The 22,312-nt window shown below is 39.0% G+C and overlaps 1 protein-coding gene across 2 annotated transcripts; it reads right to left on the reverse strand.

Moving 5' to 3' along the window:
* Window positions 1–17,441, reverse strand: LOC104438985 (protein fluG). 2 transcript variants are annotated; one of them, XM_010052124.3, is made up of 18 exons: window positions 17,123–17,441; window positions 10,947–11,198; window positions 10,483–10,550; window positions 10,270–10,385; window positions 10,075–10,180; window positions 9,515–9,671; window positions 9,339–9,434; window positions 9,090–9,138; window positions 7,749–8,014; window positions 6,444–6,616; window positions 5,515–5,635; window positions 5,387–5,439; window positions 5,177–5,306; window positions 4,204–4,349; window positions 3,677–3,865; window positions 2,641–2,873; window positions 1,749–1,891; window positions 1–563 (listed from the first exon to the last, which is right to left on the reverse strand). In XM_010052124.3, exons 1-18 carry the CDS (start codon window positions 17,282–17,284, stop codon window positions 501–503), a joined length of 2,523 nt encoding a protein of 840 aa, XP_010050426.2. In that variant the 5' UTR covers window positions 17,285–17,441; the 3' UTR covers window positions 1–500. The 2 variants fall into 2 exon arrangements, with proteins under 2 accessions (XP_010050426.2, XP_039167807.1); XM_039311873.1 differs by having other exon boundaries at window positions 10,947–11,258; window positions 17,123–17,255.
* Window positions 17,442–22,312: the final 4,871 nt, after the last annotated feature.

Raw genomic sequence — 22,312 nt, forward strand, 5'->3', positions numbered from 1 at the left:
TGACACGACCTCCAACAATTTATTTCGAGGTCCTAATTATCGTCATTATTATGACATTCTCCGTGTACAGAGTCAATAGGGGATTGCAAATGCATTCTGCCCATTCCAATTTCTACACAATCCAAAGCAAATCTTGTGCATCACGGAACTATTTGTTTGCCCAAACAGAGAATGGAATGTTTTAGAGTATGCTCATGGGTATCAGATGCCTAGAGGAGAATGATCAAAGCTCAAAAAGGTAAAACCGAAATTAATTTATAGCACAAGCGGCAGTATGCACCAGAAGCACAGCACCATTGTTAGATGGCAATATAGGATCGAAGAGATCTTGGCAGGTCGTGCCTGAAACTTATTGGAGGATCTCAGAACACAACAAAAACTTGATAAGGCTCTCTTACTGAGCTAACACTGTTAAATGTTCACATAGGGCATGAGCTGCAGCTAAGTTCATCTGGAGAGATGGTTGTTCTGATCTTCAAGATGTGTAGAAATGTGTCAGGTTAATATCGGTGTATAAGTTGCTTGTATGCATCATTATTCTTCGAATAGTGTTCAATCTCCGCCTGTGAAACACGTGCATCTTCAGTACATTCATTGGTGCAGTTAAATACCACTGTGCATCTCTTGACACGCACAACAGAATCAGCCAAGATAAATTTACAAGCCAGACTGGCAAACTAAAATTAGATCATCATGCTAATGCACAACTCCATTGGAGTTGTCAAAATGCGTACCAGAAGGGGAAGACGACGTTTTCGAAGTTCTACATCACTCAGTTCTCTGTAATAAAGGATTTTCCAGTGATCTGTTCTATGCGACTTCCAATATATACTAGCTTTAAATCTTTTCTGATTTCAAGGTTGTAAGAGGGAGGCACCTCTTAGTGCTCTTTAATAAACTTAATATCCCAACTGAAAAAAACACATGCATTCATCCACACACAATGGCATTTTCCAGCAATGTCAAATTTCCACAAATTCCTCATTTCTAGAATCAAAAAACAGTTTGCATAATAATAATAGTAATAATAATAATAATTATGGATTGTCAAATAGAGGACATCTGAATCTGACAATATTTGCAGAGTGAGGCCCAAGCTAGTTGTCACTTAGGTATTTTATTATTTGAAGTAGGCATACAGATTATAAGAGAAGTAATACATATGACAGGTTCAAATGAATTTTGCAGGACAAAGGAGTGATTGCAACATTTAAATTAATGATTGCTGCATGAAAAAACATACTAATGAACAACCAAATTAATAAAAAGATAAAAAACAATTTCAGGACTACTCACTAAAGTCTGCAATAACTGTTTTCGATTGTTTTAGCTGTGTTTTGCGTCATGAAGAAATGCACACCATAACTCATTAGAAGATAAAACAGAGCCCACCTCAGTTCAGCCATAAGTTGAGCAAAGCAATTCCAGTAATTTCATTAACCAGATATATTGTATAAACAAGACCTTCCTTAAAACATGTGACTTCATATTAACTCTGCCAACCCAAAAATAATAAAGAGTGGGCAATGAACAAGCCTTTGAGTGTGCTTCACAATTGGTCATGACATTACCAGATAGGAACCATGAGATAATATATTCGGAGGAAGAAACAGTTTAAGCATTGACACATGACACTTTCTCAAGAAGTCGTTAGTACATAGTAGGTAGCTTTAGCTTTTAGATAAATAATATGAAGTGGTCATTTCTAGGATTTTAGTCAACATAAGGAATGGATACACCGGACTTACCTTGCGAATTCCAGTTATGGCTGTCCAGAGCTTCTCACCAAGGAGATCCTTAATAACACTGTCCTTTCGGAGAGCTTTTAAAGATTCAGCAAGAGACTTAGGCAGTCTTTGAACCTTCCCTTCGATGCTAGACGGATTAGTACCTGTCTCATAATGCATTATTGAAGCGTCAGTTGATGACAAAGAAATAGACCGTAAAATTGCCCAAATGAAAAAAAAAAAAACTGTTAGTAGGGAGTTCAACTAATTCCAAGAAAGAAATGCATGTCAATGTCTTGGAGTCAAAATAATGCAAGAAATCTACTACACAGAGGCTGGTTGCAGGGATAGTAAAGATGCTTCATTCAACCTTCCTTTAGACAATCAGAGGCAAGTTTGCATAATGTCTTTCAGTGGCAAATGTGCCTTTTGACCCCAGGCCCCCAACATTTTAGCAGCATTTATAAAACCCTAAGACTGATAAAACCCTATTCCATGCAGCACAACTTTTACAAGTGAAGCCAGTTCTTTCAAAAGCCATCACCAAGCTATGGATTGCAGCAAAAATGACAGCATTGCAACTGAAATGTTCTCTTTTGGATAATTTCAACATGTGTGTGTGTGAATTAGGCTAGGAGAATGACATGCGTTGATTTTACATATCATCAAAAGTTGGGTCACCACTCGGCTTCAGCATGACTTAATAAAGTTATCATGATATTTCGAGACCCAGGTTTACCTACCTAAAGTGAGTTTTGTTATCTGTTACAGCATAAAAAAGAAGGAAACTGAAGGTAAAGTAAGGGACATAATTTTTAGATAAGAAATTGGCGTATTTATAATAAGTTCTTAAGATAAAAAAAATAAAAATGAATAAGATCACATAACTAGAACAAGGACTATAGAATCTTACCAACAGGTTCAGGCAATGAAAGGTGGTTCCGTAGCCCATCAATACCAGCGGCGATTACAGCGGCCAAGCCCAAATGTGGATTTGCACACCCATCAAATGATTTAATCTCAAAATTGCTCACTAAACCATCTGTTACTCCAGGTGGGCATGCTGTCCTCAGCGGAGCTTCTCTATTTTCCTTCCCCCAGCATTGATAAGCACCACTCCATGTATTTGGTTGTATTCGATCATAGCTACATATCACAACCGTCAGCAAAAGCATGAGACATAAATCCATGAACATTTCTTTTCTGCCAACTACAAGAAACTAGTAACGAGATTAGAAAGCAGATGTTCCCTCCAAGGTGAACTTAAAACAACCCAGTACAGGATCTTTTCTCAGTAAATTCCTAAGAAAATTGTTTCAATGATGTAGAGGTCTTCATAGTGTCACAGACTTAAACTTAACCTTATTATGGACAGATAAGACAAGCATCATGACGTTGGTGCACATTGACAGTATTTTTAACGATCACTTATGCTCTAGTTTTTCCTCTGGACTGATCATGACAACTAAATTCAGACTGAAGCTCATTTACAGGATATGTATTTCAAGTTGTTGTTAGACAAGCTTCAAGCGAGAATTGTGAAGAAAGAACCTGAATCATATCATTCCTTTCCTATATGGCCATCAAGAATTTGAATCTTATAAATTGAGTTACGTTTCTAGTTCTGCTAAGGAAATACCACCATAGTGATTTAGAGGAAATTGTTATTTGGGTTCCCCTACCAAAAGTATTGGCTTCAAAGAGACCTGTTAGAACTAAGTTTTATTAGTGAGGATAACATGCATATGCAAATCTCAACTTTAGCAGCAGTCAGAAATTGTATTGGTAGAGCTAAAACCAAGCTGTTTTGCAGCCCAGATAGACGAAAAGATGATCTACATCCTGAATTTCCAAGTGCATCCATCTACTGAACTTAGCCTCAGCATTCAATCACCGACCTCTAAAAACAAAATACAAAGGCACTAGAAAACATGCAGTGAGATGGCAACCTGTTGGGTACTGGAGCAGTAATTGCCAAAATAGAAGGGAGATGATATAGGACCCCTGCCATGAACTCCTCCCCTATGTTGGACATGCCATGCTGTGACGATCCATCAGATGCCATGAAAACATTTTCTCCATTCTGCCACAGACTTAAATGTACATGGGATCCAGAACCAATATCATACAAGTCATACCTACAAAATAAGAAACATTTGTTGTACTCATGTAATGTCACTTTACCATCATTATTTCTCTTCTTAAAACAATGAAGCAGCTTTTTCTTTTGGAGGGGGGAGGGGGGGGAGGGGGGGTGCGGATTAGAATGGAAAGGATAGTGAGACACATTAAACTAGCCTCCACTTTTTAATTATAAATTGTCTTTATAAGATATTTAATGGCTTATGATTACTACACTTAATGAATATGGTCATTTAATTATTTTTAAAGATGTGTACTTCTAATTTCCTGCCCAGTGCTGACAGATCAATAAAGCATCTTTGATTATTAAAAAGAATAGGATAAAACAACCTACTTGGGAACAAAAGTTGCTAACAGGCTGTGTTTCCTTGCTACAGCCCTCACAACTTCACGAGTGAAAATCAAATTGTCAGCAGCACTGTTGCAGGGCTTATGCCCCAGAGCCATTTCAAACTGGCCTTTCCCAGCTTCTGCATGCAACTAAATATATGGCAGAGAAGACATTCTAGTAAGAGCACTGTGATTATTACTGCAGAATCATGCACCTGTTTAGCAAAGGCAAATATTCGGAAAAAGGTCTAGGGAGAGGCAGCAAGCGCACCAGCAGTCACCAGAAAGTAACATAGGATCTATTTCATGCAATATCACTTGACATTATACCAATCAGAGATGAAAAACTATCAAAATGTAAGACAACATGAGCTAGCACTGGCAACTGAATACTGCTCAACATCATGGTGCCTTAATTATCTGAAAAGCAAATGATATACCCCAACAATTTGCAAAGTCTACATGGGTTAAACAAATAAATGGGTGTAAAATAGTTTGGTTCCAGTATTTTTCACTTGTAATTTCCGTAGAATCAAGGTTCTTCTTTTCATCAGATGACTGCAATCTGCTGATTGAAAGTGAAAGATCTGAGACCATTAGGCGCTTCTAGCTCCACTGAAGAAAGAGCTCAATGCTTTCAACGCACAGAGTATGAGCACAACCTATGCCTATATACATATAAGATCCCTTCTCATGTCATACATTACAATATATTATTGGAATGATGGAAAAGATCTTCAACTCCAAGTGTAATATGCCTTCACAAGCCAGAGGCTAGGGGCTAGCTAGGTCAATATCCCAGTCAAATTTGGACACATGGCTGAAATGTTTAGTAGGTTTAAGATACTTGGGTCAGAAGAGTCAGTCTTCATTTCGAGAAAGCAAAAAGGTTAATTATAACACTGAGCAACAAGCAGGCTCATTTCCACATTGGCACATTGTCAATCAGCACTGAAAGCCATCACTTAGAGATGTACCTGTTCAACTGGGATATTCAAAGAACTCAGTGCAGCAAAAATCTCATGAAATATTGACCTAGCTGCATCATATCCTGATGTAGAACAATATGGTGTTGAGTCCACTGGCAACCAGTCTTCTTTTCCTTCCCTGTGCAACTCAAATGCTTTAATATATCATGTCCTGCTGCAGAGCCATTTGGATGTTAAAAGCGATGATGCCGAAAGTACCTTAGCACGCTCTTCAAGAGATAGAACTCATTTTCAAACCCTGCATTCATCACCTAAAAGTACAGAGTTTGAATTACTCATCACTTATAGCAGCATTACAAATGAGATTGAGATTCCATCTGCCTTACCAAATTAAATTCGTCTTTCAGAACCCTGGAAGCCCTTCTTAGGGCTTCTCTAGGGCAGAACTCCCAAGCTTCTCCCGGTCTGACATGCATATTAGCCAAAACCATTTCCTCACGTGGCTCCCTATTGGGAAGTATGGAGGAAAATATTAAATAAGAGATCAATGTACTAATAGTATTCATATCATGGCTAACAACAAGCCACAGATCACCAAACATAAGTTTAGCCCGCATCAAATTTCAGAACAATTTGCCCATTCTGCACAAAAGACTCACTTTTAAATGAGATGCATTTATTTCCAATGATCTTACATGAAACTTTCAGATGAATCTCCTTTATATTTACCTCATGGTCAATATTGAAGGAGTAGTATACAAAAGTTGAACTTAGAAGATCTTGAGAGAAAGGCAGACTTGCACAAGCCCAGTGTGTGAAGGCTATTTGATGGCAATCAATCAATTTACTGTTGTCCACTCAGCAATAAACACCATTCTGTATCTTAGAATATAAGCCTTTTATTTCCTATCTGGAGAAGCGAAAGCCTTTTATTTCCTATTTGGAGAAGCGAAAGGGTTTATTTCATGTAATATTACTTATTCTGTCATAATTTCATAATCTCATAATTCAGGATTGTCCCCTCAAAAATCTCTAATAGATGAGGATGCCAACTATGAGCACTGTCCAACGTTACCATGGTTCACCATTTGCCAACCCTAGTTAAGCCTGCTGTCTATGCTGTGATGGTTCATTTTTTGGTACCACAGCTGGAAGTTTCCAAAGTGATAAACAACTCCACAAATAGCCAATGTCAGTATGAAGCTTAAGCAGCAAAATGGGAACTCTTGGATGAAAAAGAAAATCTTCAGATGAAACACATTAATATAGCTTTACAATCAAGAAATGGTTGGTTGGTAAAAAAAACTGGTCATACCATGGAATCTGCCATTTTGTTAACAAATCAGGCATCAATCTGATCTCACCCACACCAGTTAGATTGGTGTCTTCAGCCGGACCATCAACAAATGAACACATTCCCATACACGCATGAGTCAAGCCAACTCCATTCTTCACAACAACATCATTGAAGCGCTTTGCGGGGACAACCTGAAAATATCACCAACAGAAGTAAGAGAAATAAATTTCAAACAGTAGCATATATAGGATAATTATTCTTTCCAAAGAGAAACAGTTTATCAACTTATGGCACTAGATCAAGGAAAAACAACTGGACCAGTCCTGAATCTCTTGAACATTGAAAATCGAGTTTCCTGAAAATCTAACAAGCTTCTTTAATAATTTGGTCAAGAAACAGCTTAACAATCCAAGTCCATATAAGCCAACCATGATAAGAGATGTTAGCTTTCCCTGATTTTGTCTGTAAAATAAGCAGCCTTGCTTCTTGATTAAGAGAGACCAGAAGCCAGTTGAGATTCTTTTGCTCATTGAGTGCAAATATCAGTGTGCGGTCATCTAAAGATAGGATGAAACATCAAATGCTAATGCATAACAGAGACCATGGTATAGACCAGACACGAAAGGGAGAATGGCTGTTATTAATTAATGAAGTGCTGCACTCCAGCATTGCAGCAATGCACAAACATTGCAGTCTTCAAAAAGATTGCTAGGAGTAATTAGTGAAGGGACTCGCAGAGTATGTAAATAATACAAAAGGCAGTTTGCTATAATTCAAGGTTAGGCATTGGGACGCTCTACAAGGCAACTTTTGCTCAAGGAAGCAGCACATCAGTGGTGAGACAAAATTCTAAATTGTTTTTTATCTCAACATACAAATGAAAGTGAGACTACATCTCAGCTATTCTTCCTTGCATGAAATAAAGACAAAGACCTATTTTACCGCCACATCACCAATACATATGACAGATTTGAGGAGATGTGAATTAAATAATAAGCAGGATTAATCCCAATGCACATCTCAAAAGTTGTCCAGAATTGAAAATTTTCTCCCCAAAAGGTACACCTGGTGAATCACTATCCTACGGGTAAAGCTTCATGGAAGAACAGAAACATCCCATTATCTGTTGAAGAACCACCATTATTAATTATCCATCAATTTTTTTTTTTTTTTTTGAAGCCTACACTGATTCTTAATTTACTGTACAGCATAGAAAACCCAAACTATTGAAGTTTCTAAATGGTTACACTTCGACAACCATTCAAGAAGAAGTTGAGCAATTTTGTTGGGGAGAGAGAGGGAGAGAGAGAGAGAGAGTCTCACACGACATCTGTGCTGTCCAGAAGCATCCACCCAGATGATGCGAACAAGTGAGGAATCAGTAGTAGACATATTATTGATCGCCAAAATGGGGGATAGAGGATGCTTTGAAACAAGAGACTTAGGGGCTAAATTCAGTTTGTAGAATTCAGTTGCATTTTTTGCAAATATGTCTTGCACCGCTTCAATAGCTTCAGGAACTGACAAATCACCATCAGCGCATGCATCACATAGAACGGAGAAGACAACTTCACGTGCTTTTCTTGCACCTACAGGAATAAAACCTCAAAGTATAAGAGAATTGTCTCTACAGGACAATATATGAAATCATCTTCAATAAAACCGTTGTATCAGTCCTACATAACTCAGAGGCATGTTCTTTTCCACTTAAAGACAAGTAAAAAGTACTTTTTCTGCTTCCCCGCCAAAATTTCAAAATATTATTCAGATTTCAAAAAAATTATGAAAAAACTATATGTGAATCCATGTGTTAATATTTATATGTTTAGAAAGTTCCAAGTATTTCAGCTAAAAAAACCTGAAAGTGCCTGCACTGCAAGATTTAAGTTAAGTGAAAAGTAAAAAGTAAAAGTCAATCTAGACATGCTGATTAACTTAATTAATGCCATTGATTTATATTATGTCTGACTTTTACGTAGAATGAATATGAGGTCATGTGCTGAAAAATACAAAATTATTCATCAAAAGTTCAACGATTTAATCAGAGCTTTTCAAAATATCAAATTCATAACCATCGAGCTAATTATTTCATGCGGAAATAATTAGATCATACTAATTATCCAAAAGGTTAAAAAAGAGCAACAAAGATTTCAGGATTTCAGCCATAGACAACAAACTGAGTTTTGGTTAATAATGCAAATCTTGATGTTTAGCTATGTCATCATTTTCAGTGGACTAAAAATCCTCAGAAAAGAAGTCATTTGATCTAGAGGAATGGTAGACCTGAGTTGCAGTTATGGATAAGATAGTGTACTTACATTAAAAGGCTTCTTGTGCACAGAAAATAGTGAGTTATGGAATGTCTATCACATTAATAATCTTCATATACCAATAACAAGATCCTGACACCAAGCCACATTTTATTTCTGTTTCACTTTCTTCCCTCAAAGGTCAATCTAGTTATGCTGATTATGGACAATATTATTACTAGTTTTTTAACCTCCTTCACTGAGACATCAAAACTAATGAAAGTAGTGCATAGTCACAATTGTTCCATGAATAGCAGATTACTAAAATGTGAGAAACAAAGGTGACTGCAGTAGGTTTTGCAGGCAAATTTAACAAGCTAAAGCATTGATAAAAGTAATAATCGCTTCAACAGACCTAAGTAATAAGTTTCAGGAAAGGCATAACCATCGGTGCTGAACATCACCTGCATATTTGTATTAGTAAATGTACTATTAGTCCAACCAAACAAAGTACTCATAGCCGATTCATATAGGAAAAGAATCTTGACATAGCTTAAAAGAAGAAGAAAAGAGAATATCATCTGTGCAAAACATTAACAAATGCCCAGGCACACTAAAGTTCTAAGTGAATTCATAGTTTTATAGAGTCCAAGCCAAATAGCACCTTCTTTATTGAAGCCAGATCCAAAAGCTCTTTGACTGAAGATGTCATGCCATGCACACTAAGATGTGGAACTGCCAGCCCAAAATCGAGATATACCTAAAAGCAGCACAGTATAATGTGACTCTAAAATGTGGAGGAAGTCTAGAATGCAATTTTCCGGGGGTCAGCAAATTCACCTGATGATAAACAGAGGCCAAATATGACGCTTCCTTCGAAAATGGGTATGAAGCATGCAAAAGGACAATACGGCACCTGGAAAATCTCTTGTCCTCAAGCAGAGTCCTTAGATGAAGGGGATTAGCCAGGCGGAGATCTAAATCTTTGTCTCCATATCTAGAGACGAATGAGGAAAAAAAGGAACAATTCAGTCAATATAGACAACCTATACCAGAGAAAACATGCAGATATTCACATTCTGTATTTGACAACTGATATGACAAAATAAGCAATTTGTCATGTCTCAAGGTTTATGGGTTAGTTGACAAAGGGAAAATTCCCGCAGCTTCATTGAATTAGCTTCAGCAGGTATAGCAATTAGCCCTCGATAAAAGTCCACTGCATAAAAGAGATCAGCAGGTGCTTGGAATAGTAATATGATTGTAATTTTTTCACCTTCTTTGAAATAACTACATGCTTGGAATATCAACTTTCTGGAAAAGCTAACTGATTTCAATTAATCAATTTCCAACTTAATGAACCAAGCATTAAGGCCATTCAACAATACAAAAAATATTACCCAGTATGTATCTGCAAGGGAAGGTCAAAGCGCACAGCAATCTCCAAACTATGTGTCAAGACATAGTCAATGAAGCTTTTGTTTGTTATGCGGACAGGTTTCCCAACTGGAAAGAGAAATGATCAGTACGTTTTTTTTTTTCCCTTCGTTGTACTCTATCAACCACAGTAAACCACATTCATGTGCAATACTCACTGCGGAGAGTATGCTGAAGGCCTTCCTCAGCATCTATGCTATTAACGTTTGTATTGATATCTAGACCACTTCGGTATGCAGCAATAGTTTTCAATCCATATATCTCACGAGCAACTGTGACAACGAAGATTCAAGGGAAAAACAGAAGAGAACTAACCTTCATACCAGCAAAGGACAAATCACAGATACATTCAAGACCAACAAAAAGGATATGAGTTTAGTCTTTCTTCAAAGATTTTAGTGAATAAATCCAAAGTCCAAACAGATCCAGCTGGCATCTCCTGAGAAAATGAAAATATTATAGATTAAGACAATGGAAAAAAGAGAAGAAAATTCTACACGGTTGACGCCATTTACCGAATCTTTAGATAAAACAGCTGAGGGCAACTGGTAAAGAAAGAGGAGGAGTAGGAGTAGGCTGAAGACCGAAGCAAAAGGCTCCTCAAAACTAGAACAGCTTATAAAGATGATACCGTGCGATATAAGAGGATTTTCAGTTTTTGCAAACCTGATCCAGAACATAAAAAGAAAAAAAATGGTCCTCCTTGTTTTTTGTAAATAGAACTATGATAAAAGCATTGGAGTAGAATGAAATATTAGAGGGTCATCCACTGAACTAATAAGTCGAGAAGGTACAATGCACAAACAAGTTGAGGTCATGAAACAGCATTTCTTACCTCATTAAGAATCTCCTCTGCCAAGCGTTCAATCCTCAATATACGGCCAACAACTGGAACCAAACTTTTGTGCCATTTGAGGTCATGCTTTTTGTCCAACTGCAGTCCATCATCGATTAGGACAGCAGATATTCTTGCAGCTTTGAAACATAATGAGGAAATGGACTGCAAGCCTGCTGTTCTACGATATTCTTCAACTGCCTTCAGAGATGACTCTGTGCCATAGAGCTTGGCGATATCCCTCAGATTTCTCTGAATGGACAAACTAGAGTTGTTATGATGCAAGTTTTAATAAGCCATCTTGTTCTTTGCCTGTCATATACGAAATTCATGTCAAAAGTTTATCTCTTATGAATCCGTGTATTTATAGTCCTTGTATGAATAACTTGTCAGCACCTTCTTTCTTGCCGATTAAGGTGGAGAATAATTCGAACTTCAAAGAGTTTTGTTGCCGTTCCCGAAGACTTAATGTAAAGTGTAAGAAAGTGAGAAGGAGATAGTCGAGAGAAGAGAACGGGAGAATTTTCCCTTGTATTCTGTATTGATCAATGTACAATGTTTACATTGTTTATAATACAAAGTCTGTATATGAAAAGCAAGTGAATATTTTACAATATTTGTATCCGATTAGATCTGATACTAATTGGATGTAGATCCAATATTAAATGAATATAATTGATCTTCGGATGATATTGTAGAATCTTCACGCGTATCTTCCAACACTCCCCCTCAAGCTGGTGGCTTGTAGATATCCAAGACGCCTAGCTTGTTTAGAGATACGTGTGCTGACTTTGACACAAGGGTTTGGTGAACACGTCCGCCGGTTGTTCTTTTGTTCGGATCCCAAGTGTCTCAATTATCCCTTGCTGGATCTTTTCTCGCGTGAAATGGCAGTCTACTTCTATATGCTTCGTTCTTTCATGAACTATTGGGTTCGAGGCAAGTTTGAGGGCCGCATCGTTGTCACAAAATAATTTGGTTGGTCCTTCAATTCGTACCCCAAGATCTCGAAGCAATCCGCGCAGCCATACTATCTCACATACGGTCTTCGCCATGGCTCGATACTCTGCCTGCTGATGATAATGAAACAGTTGGTTGTTTCTTTGTCTTCCATGAAAGTAAAGAATCCCTAACTTGATACGTAACCTGTTATGGATCTCCTGCTCATTGGACATGTCGCATAATCAGCATCGCAATATGCCGTCATTTTCATATCACATTTCTTGGAGAGAAGAATTCCAAGTCCTGGACATTTCTTGAGATACTTTACCACTTTGAGTGCTGCACTCATATGAGACTGCTTTGGATTGTGCATAAACTGGCTAAGAGTTTGCACAGCATAACTGATGTCTGGCCTGGTCATAGTCAAGTAGATGAGCTTTCCAACAAGTTTCTGATAGCTCATTGAATCTTTCAGTATAGGATCAGATTCTTGAGAGATTCCAGCATCATATTCTGCTGTAGTCAATTTAATATTCTGCTCTATCGGAATCACCGCCGGCTTACATCCTGACAGTCCAGCTTCTGATATGATTTCTAAGGCAAATTTTCTCTGGTGAGACATATTCCTTGATCTCGAGCGAGCAATTTCTATTCCAAGAAAATACTTTGGCGACCCTAGATCTTTTATATGGAAAGTAGAGTGCAAGTATTTCTTGAAACTTTTAACAGCCTTCTCATCATTTCCCATAATCAAGATATCATCTACATATATCATCAAGTATATAGATGACGTACCTTTGGTCCATGTGAAAACAGCATAATCAAATTTGGACTGTTGAAAACCAGCGGCTATCGGGGACTCGAGAGAATTTGGCATACCATTGTCGGATGCTTGCTTGAGCCCATATAAGGATTTGCGGAGACGACATACTTTATTCTCCCCGTCTCCGTAAACCCCGTGGTATGTCCATATAAATCTCTTCAGCTAAATCTCCATGCAAGAATGCATTATGGACATCCATCGATGTAATGGCGATCCGGTAAGTCTTCTGAAAGAAATGAACGGATGTAACAGCTTTGGCTACGGGCGAGAAGGTTTCGTGGTAATCAAAACCTTCCTTCTGTGTGAAACCCTTTGCTACTAGCCGGGCTTTGTACCTTTCAACCGAACCATCAGATCGATATTTGATCTTGTAGACCCATTTGCATCCAATGGGTTTGCGATGTGGAGGTAGACTAACAAAATCCCATGTCTGATTGTCCACCAGTGCCTGTAATTCTTCTTTCATCGCCTTTTGCCATCGCGGGTCGTACTCGCCTCTTCATAGTTTGAAGGTTCTTGTTCTTCGAAATGCGAGCAATACAACATCTATGCTTCTCGGATAACCGATCGAAGGAAACATAAGAGGAAATTGGAAAAGAATACCTGGATTTCTCACTCCACATATGTAATCCTTGGTCCAAGTTGGAGGACGTGTTGTTCGTCCAGGACCGTCTTGGCTGAATGTCCTCGAAGAAGACGGATTTGCTGGAATATCCATAGGCGGGGTCTCCAATGTAATCCTCTCATTTGGTTCTTGATCCGCGTTTTTCTGCTAAAGGTGTCATTGCGAGAATGGACGCAGGGAGCGGGACTCGTATGAGCCGAGGAGGGAAGTAGAACATATCCGGGAGCATTGATGGATTCTTCAACATTTTGAGTCTCGAGAATAGTTCTGCTACGCATTCTGTCGATTCCTTTATAGAGAAAGGAAAAAATCTTCTTGGAAAGAAACATCTCTACTAACAAAGAATTCTCCGTGGAGGGATCATATATTCGGTATCCCTTACGTAGGGTAGCATACCCCATAAATATGCAGCGGCGAGCTCGTGGACCCATCTTATCCTTAGGTCCTACTATAGACGCATAGCATAGACATCCAAAAATCCTTAAATGATTAAGATATGGCTTCTTCCCAAAAAGAATTTCAAAAGGGCTTTTACCATTAAGAACCTTGGTGGGCATACGGTTGATCAAATATGTTGCAGTCAATACACATTCCCCCCAAAAATTATCTGGAATGAAACCCTGAAATTTTAAAGCCCTGGCTACTTCCAGCAAATGCCGATGCTTCCTTTCCACTATTCCATTTTGTTGAGGTGTGTATATGCAAGAACTCTCATGCAATATCCCGTGAGATGATAATAATGAAGAGCATTCATGATTGAAAAACTCTTTCCCATTGTCTGTCCTAATTTTTTGAATAATTTTCCCAAATTGGGTTTTCGACAGAGAGAGGAAGGTTTTTAAGTACAAAATGACTTGACTCTTAGATTGCATGAGGAAAATCCATGTAGCCCTTGAATGATCATCCACAATGGTAAGAAAGAAACGAGAGCCATCATGATTCAGCGTATGATACGGTCCCCAAACATCCATATGAATTAAAGAGAAAATGTCCGTTGCACGACTTTTGCTCAATGGGAAAGGATTGCGAGATTGCTTTGCAAGTGGGCAAATATGACATGGAGAATAGGAAATGAGGAACTATGACCCAATCGGAATGGAAAATGAAATTTTTATCATTGGTAGTCAGATTACACAATGATTGTTTATTGCAATGAAAAAATCCAGATTCTTGGATGAACCTCTCGAGAAAAATAGTCCATCGATTGATTACCCCATCCCATCGGTTTCCCGGTCGAAAGGGCCTGAAATTGACAACTATCAGCATTGAATGAAACTTGACATGAGTTTTTCTTGATGTGCTCTAGACACAGATATAAGATTGAACTGGAATAGGGGAATATATAGCACATTGGTGAGAATGATTTCAGAACTAAGATTAACAGTCCCGGTTGTAGTAACATGAGCAGTATTCCCATTTGGCAATTGTACTACAATGGGATTAGCCGATTCTTTGATAGTAGTAAACAATGTTTTCTCACATGCAATATGATCACTGGCTCCAGAATCAACAATCCAAGTATTTCTCGATATATTGTTTATTCGATAATGAGAAATACCTGTAAAGCTGCCCCCCTTTTTTTGAACATCCAATCTGTGCAATGTCTGCATCAACTGCTCATATTCAGCTTGAGTGATTGGATGATTTGTACCCGCCTGTCCTGTAAGTTGATATGCTGCTGCTGATATTTCTTTGCCCTTTTTTTCATCGGGTTTGCCATGGCTTCCAGCAATTCTCTATGGTGTGATGAGGTCGTCGGTAGTCACAATATAATTTGGCCTTATTTTTGAATTCGGCCCATAGGAATTAGGCCCATAAGAGCTCGCCCAAAAGAATTAGGCCCGCGAGAATTAGGCCCATACGGATTTGGCCCATGGCTTCGAAAAACTCCCACCGTTGGATCCTTTAATGAGCAACCCATCTCCACCGTCCAGATCTCCATGTGTTCGCGCCCCTTTCCAGCCGTCCGATCGTTGCGTGCGATCGTGACCGTCCGCGGCAAAACCTTTAAAAGGCTTAGCTTCCGCGAACGCTAGGGTTTCATCGCGTTTCCTTTCTAGGGTTCGCGAGGTTCTCTCCGTTCGTGCGGCGAGAGCTAGGGTTTCCGCCCTTTTCCTTCGGTCGAAGCAAGCCTTTGGCTTTCTTCCGCAAACAAGCTGAAATATTCGGCCGATTGAGGGTGCTGGTTCCATTGCGAGTATCTCGTGACCTGAAATGGAGGTAAGAATCATTAAGGATGAGGAGAAATCGAGTCGCTTTCTCCCGTCCTTTATCGCCTTATACTTGTTGTATGGTTGTTTCGGGTCCGATTAGTTTCTCCTCCGCTGCTTCTAGCTCGTTCCAGAGCCCTGACAGCTTGTTGAAGCACGTTGTCACAGACGTGTTTCCTTGCTTCAGTTCTGTAAGAGCTTGATGTAGCGAGAAGATTCTCGCCCGATCCAGTTTCCCGTACATTTCTCTTATATTATCCCAAAAAATTTTCGAATCTTCGGTTGGGGGCAACCCACTGCTATCTACGGGCGATGCGGTTGCCTATCCACGTCCCGACCAATTGATTGCACTTTTTCCATTGTCGCCCTAATTTTTCATCGGTGGAACCGGGACGGTTCCGTCGATAAATCCCTCTTTGTCTTTTGTTATGAGGGCTCGACGGAATGCGCGTGCCCAACCCGAGTAATTTTCGGATCCTGCAAAGGGGATGACTGATAATCTGCAACTCGGTCCGTCGGCGTTGGATACATATAGCGCGTCGCCGGGTTCTGGACGACCCATGGCGGCCGCGAATGGAAAAGGTATAAACCCTGTTGGGAATCCTGAATTTGTAGACTGTCCCGCACTCGAATTTTCTGATCCGCCCGTCTGCTCGGGGCCGATGGTTGCGCCTGCCCCAGTGTTGGCTGGTAGGCCTCCGTCAGTCCGCACACTCTGGTAGCCTGGCTGTGATGTACTTGGGTTTAATCCCTGGATCCATGGGTATGGCATCCATTGATAAGGATACCCCGAGAAAGGTAACCCTGGATTGAACTGAGCCGGATTTTGTTGCCATTGTGTGTGCTGAATTGGTGTTTGACCTTGGATAGCCTGCTGCTGATCAACAATGGATGAGTCTGATCCGGACGAAACAGGTGGTGTCGACTGATCTCCAAAAGGTGAGATGATTTCTTGTGGGTTGGTCATGGTGAAATTCTGTTTTGTAAGGTTGATTCCTTTTTTTTGCAGATTCCGAATTCCTCCTGAAGACTGCTCTGTTCTGCAAGAGTCGCAGCAACAAAGACAGAAAAGAAAAAGAAGGTAATTCGAATAATGATGCGGAAGCTAGGTCAGGGTCAGAGACGGCTCTGATACCATGTAAGAAAGTGAGAAGGAGATAGTCGAGAGAAGAGAACGGGAGAATTTTCCCTTGTATTCTGTATTGATCAATGTACAATGTTTACATTGTTTATAATACAAAGTCTGTATATGAAAAGCAAGTGAATATTTTACAATATTTGTATCCGATTAGATCTGATACTAATTGGATGTAGATCCAATATTAAATGAATATAATTGATCTTCGGATGATATTGTAGAATCTTCACGCGTATCTTCCAACATAAAGTTTAGAAGAAAATCAATTAAAATTCTGCGCCTGCCAAGGATACGTATCTAAGCCAAATAGTCAACTTTCTAACGAGTACATTCAAATTTAATCTCCTGCAGGGCTCCTGCGCTGCTACCTCGACGACAACACCTACCTTGTCCACCGAAACGCATTCGACGTCAAGATTCAACCAAGAACTCTTTTACCTTGAAGGGTAGAGAGTGAGGCGCGAAGGATAAGGCCTCGCCTTCGGCTTCGGTGAAGCATTTCGCGAAAGGGAAGGTGGAATCGAGCGCCACCAGGTTGTGCGCGTGGCCGTCCACCAGCTCCACCTCCTCCACCGCCTCCCTCAGCCGCTCCATCTCCATCTCTTTCTGCTCTCTCTCTCTCTCTCTCTCTCTCTCTCTGCTATGGAGATTTCAGACGGAGATTGAACTTTGCAGATGCTCCGAGCAGAGTTGGAACGGTGGTGTTGACTTTTTTGACTTTTGGGCCGGCAGCGAGAATTGTTTTGTACTCTTGTCACTTGCCAATGCCGCTTGGGGAGGGTAATTTCTAGGGGTGTTGCAATCGAACCGGGGATATATGGGAACTAAACTGGCCACCCTGAAAATAGGGTCGGAACCGATTTGCGTTGAAACCGGTTTCCAAATTTTGAAACCGGTTTAAATCGGGAACCAATTCTGAGTGATTACCCACTTAGGAACCGGTTTTATAAGTAAAAGTCCAAAATCCTATTTTTTTTTCTTGATTTCTATTCAAAACCCTATTTTTTTTCTCATGATTTATATTCTTACTCTCGCAATCACACAGCGCTTTTCCTTTTGACTTTCTCAAACACGCATGGAATTCCTCATTCGTCGTCCCTCTTCCTCACTTGCTTCTCTCCCTTACCGGCTCTCTCTCACACTGTCCGACGGATGGACAATGTTTGTCGTTGCCAAATTCTTATATATTACGTGGATTAGCTTGCTTAATTTCTCTTTTGTAGGAGGAGTTATGCTTACATAAATAAATAGCTTCATGTAATAATTGTGAGAATAAGACTAATATTAGATTCATGTTTGTTGTTAATGTTTATGCAATGTTATGATTTTGCTTTACTTTATGATTTTATTTATTATAATTAGCCATGTGGATTATTAATTTTTCATTTAGTAAAAATTTTATGTATTTATTTGTTACGAGTACTTAATGTTTCAATACAAATTATGAGGATTACGTTATTTTCTCATGTCTTAATATAAAATTCAAAGTCGTATAGAATATTGAGAGGTTGCAAAATAAGTTTAAGTGGAAATAGGGTAATTAAAAAACAGGGTGGATTGGGTATAGGGTCTAATACAAACAAGGTCAGGTATAGGGTCTGAAAAAAGAGAATCGGTTATAACAGGGTCGGGTACATTCTAGGTTTAGACCCTACCTACCTTGGATCCGCTCACCCCTAGTAATTTCATCGAGTGGACTCGAGGATTACGAGGAATCCTTTTTCTTTAAAGTAATTTTCATTCATTCCGAAGGAAATAAGTAATTTAAAAGTTAATATTACAAAAATTTCAAATTAATAAATATATGATAAATTTATCAAAAATTAATTTTTTGACTACTAAAAACCCCAAATCGGTACATTTGTATCAAATTTATCATCTATTAGTTTCCATGAAATTTTAATGTCAAATTAATGAGTTGGATGACAAATGTATTAGTTTGAGATTTTACCCTACATTCGTCACAAATGTACTAATTTGTAATTTTCGTAGTATTAATTTAATTTAACGGAAACTAAATGAAGGTAAATTTTTCACAAATATAAATGTTTTAAGGTTTTTGTAGTAAAAAAATTAAATTAAGGCAAATTTGTTATAAATATACAAGTTTGTGGCTTTTTGATAATATTAACCCAAATTAGAAAATAATTTTCTTAAAAATGAACGAACACAAATAATTATATTATTCATGAAAATACTTAAATGTAAGTTTTATTGATATAATTTTTTTTACAAACTAATTATTTTAAGTAATTTTTTTAAGGATTTTTTTTTAAATTATTATTATTATTATTTTAAAATTATTATTATTATTATTATTATTATTATTATTATTATTATTATTATTATTTACAAAACATAGAGTTCAAGTGAGCTGTCGGTAGATGTGGCAAATTGATGGGTCGGGTTGGATATGGGTCGAGTAAAAAATGGGTCGACCCATATTTGACCCATTTAACCTATTTTGACACATATTCTTGTAGTGTAAATCTAATGACCCATACTTGACTCGACCCGTACCCGACTTATACCCGACCCGACTCATATTGCTAAAACCTAATTATTGTTAAAATATTTTTATGCAATACAAAAAACCTACTTATTGTTAAAATATTTTTATGCAATACAAATTTAATGGAAAATTTTTATAATTATTTTTAAAATGTTTTTGAAAAAATTGAATTTTTAATTTTTTTAGAATATATTTCTTAATTATTTTTAATTTTTATACAAAAATAATTTTTTTAATTATTTTTATTTAAAATATAATTTTTATAATTTTTAAAAATCATTTTTAATTTTTAATAATTATTTTTAATTTTTCTCTTTTTCTTCTTCTTCTTCTTGGCCGACCACCCAGGCCACGACGACGACGGCGGCGGTGGCCACTGGTGAGATTGAGCTCGTCGGCGTTAGGCAAGGCTCAATCTCGCCGATCCGGTGAGGCCAAGGCCTCGCCTAATGCCGACGAGCTTGAGCTCCTTAGCATTGGGCGAGGCTCGATCTTGCGGTCGGTGAGGCCAAGGCCTCGCCTAATGAGCTTGAGCTCCCTAGCATCGGGCGAGGCTCCGATTCGGTGAGGCCAAGGCCTCGCCTAATGCCGGCAAGCTTGAGCTCCCTAGCATCGGGCGAGGCTCGATCTTGCTGATTCGGTGAGGCCAAAGCCTCGCCTGATGCCGGCGAGCTCGAGCTCCCGGCATCGGGCGAGGCTCGATCTTGTTGATCCGGTGAGGCCAAAGCCTTGCACGATGCCGGCGAGCTCGAGCTCCCCTAGCATCGGGCGAGGCTCGATCTTGCTGATCCGGTGAGGCCAAAGCCTCGCCCGATGCCAACGAGCTCGAGCTCCTTGGCGATCTCACTGATCTAGTGAGGCCGAGGCCTCGCCCGAAGCCGCGAGCTCGAGCCTTGCCAGATCTAGTGAGTCTCGAGCCTTGCCAGTCATTGGGGAGGCCGAGCCTCCCCGGATTCGGCGAGGCTCGAGCTCGTCGACGTTGGGCGGGGCCTCGGCCTCGCCAATTCTGGCAAGATTGAGCCCCGCTTGACGCTGGCAAGCTCAAGCCTCGCCAGTCGTCGGTGACCTTCGAGGGAGCGATGGAGGCGAGCCACGGCGGCGAGTGGCAGAGGCAAGCGGCAGATGATGAAGGTCGAAGGGCTATGTCGCTGAGGATTTTCATGTTTTTTTAGGTTTTAAAAATGGGTGGAAAATGGGTTAGGACGTGTGACCCATTTTCAATCCATATAAAACTGAACTTAAAATGGGTTGAATATGGGTCATGGCCCATTACAACTTCATAACCCATATTTGACCCATTTGTGAAAAATATGGGTGCAAAATGGGTCCATGACCCATTTTGCCACCTCTAGCTGTCGGCTATTCCTTTCTCCTTTCACATGATTGGGATAATCCCTTGGCCATTAAACATGTGATTTTCAAGTTTTCGAAGTACATGTTGTCTCCTCTAATCCATTGACTTGAACTTTTATGCTTAATTGAATTCGGGGAAAATTCCAAATAAGGACCCGAAATGAATCTATTTTGTCAAATAAAAACCCAAAGGGAATTTTGTATCAAATAAGAACTCGAATTTGACCCATTATTTCAAAGAATGAGTTGAAGTGAATTTTGTGTCAAATAAGGACTCGGAATGATCAAGTTAATCTCTATTAAGGACCTTAACTCGTCATCAGACAATTTCCATCGATTAAAATAAGAGCAATTTTGTCAGAAATTTGTGATTGGAAAAAAATGGAAAATTCTAAATTAATTAAGTTTAAGTTATTCATTTAGATGTTTACATTTTCTTCTTTCTTCTCCCTCGCTATTCCTCAATCAAATCGTTGCCCAGTTGTCGTCATGACTCGATTCTCGTCACTCCTCGCCTTGCTTGACCAGCTTGCTCGACCGGCGGAGAATTTGGGTCTCCGCAAACAAAGAAAGAAGCATATGGTTTTCTTCTTGTGTTTTTAATTCTTGCCTCAATCGGTGGAGAATTTGGGTCTCCGCAAACAAGAAAGAAGCACATGGTTTTCTTCTTGTTTTTTAATTCGTGCCTCAACCGGCGGAGAATTTGGGTCTCCACAAACAAAGAGAGAAGCACATGGTTTTCTTCTTGTTTTTTAATTCGTGCCTCAACCGGCGGAGAATTTGGGTCTCATCAAACAAAGAAAGAAGCATATGATTTTCTTCTTGTTTTTTAATCCATGCCTCAACCGGCGGAGAATTTGGGTCTCTACAAACAAAGAAAGAAGCATATGGTTTTCTTCTTGTTAACTGGCAAAGAATTTGGGTCTCCGCAAATAAAGAAAGAATATGGTTTTCTTCTTGTTTGTTAATTTGTACCTCACCGGTAGAGAATTTGGATCTCCGCAAATAAAGAAAGAAGCATATGGGTTTCTTCTTGTTTATTAATTCATGCCTCAACCGGCGGAGAATTTTGGTCTTCAACCTTAAGGAGGATGAGTACAAGGAATGGGGAGAACTTCAGTCTTTGACTTTGCAGAGGACGGGTACACGGAACGGGAAGACCGTAGAAAACCTAGGTTTTTTTTTTTTTTTTTTTTTTTTCTATTTTAAGATTTGTTAATTTTCCTTATATATTTTTTGGACAAAATTGCCCAAATTCCAGTCGTTAGAAATATCACATGCTTGATAGCTGGCGAATTTGGCTTCTTATTTGGAATTGATTCAACAACTTCGTCCTTATTTGAGACAATATGTTCACTTTAGGTCTTTATCTAACACAAAGTTAATTCCGGGTCCTTATTTGAGAAAATTGGTCTACTTTGGATTCTTATTTGGAATTTTCCCTTGATTTTGCAAAAAAATGTTCTCTATTTTAAGAAACTTGTAAGAGTATTTTTGGACATTTTCCTTTATTGCTCACTGCCCTGTCAGTTTAATATCCAGGCGTTTTAATATCGCCCAAGATGGCTCACGCTGATTTACTTGCTTTATTCCATGCCATTTAGGTTTTTTATTGCCTTATTTATCGGTTCTATTTTTGGTAAATTTGAGGGGTCAGAATTGTCTTATTCAGCATTACTTTTAAAAAACTTCATGAGAACGTTTTTTCTTTTTGGGTCTAAAGTCCATAGTAACTTAGTCAATCTCAAGCCCAAGTGCAGAAT

Source organism: Eucalyptus grandis, chromosome 1 (genome assembly GCF_016545825.1).
Source record: "Eucalyptus grandis isolate ANBG69807.140 chromosome 1, ASM1654582v1, whole genome shotgun sequence".
NCBI lineage: Eukaryota > Viridiplantae > Streptophyta > Magnoliopsida > Myrtales > Myrtaceae > Eucalyptus > Eucalyptus grandis.

Bases quoted from the DNA above. Each gene is read 5' to 3' on its own strand.
- LOC104438985 (XM_010052124.3), bottom strand. From the start codon at position 17,284: ATGGAGATGGAGCGGCTGAGGGAGGCGGTGGAGGAGGTGGAGCTGGTG. The intron at 11,199-17,122 runs GTAAAAGAGTTC...TTGTCCATTCAG, and splicing joins CTCACTCTCTACCCTTCAAG to AGAAATCTGAGGGATATCGC. The intron at 9,139-9,338 runs GTGCTATTTGGC...ACAAATATGCAG, and splicing joins ATCTGGCTTCAATAAAGAAG to GTGATGTTCAGCACCGATGG.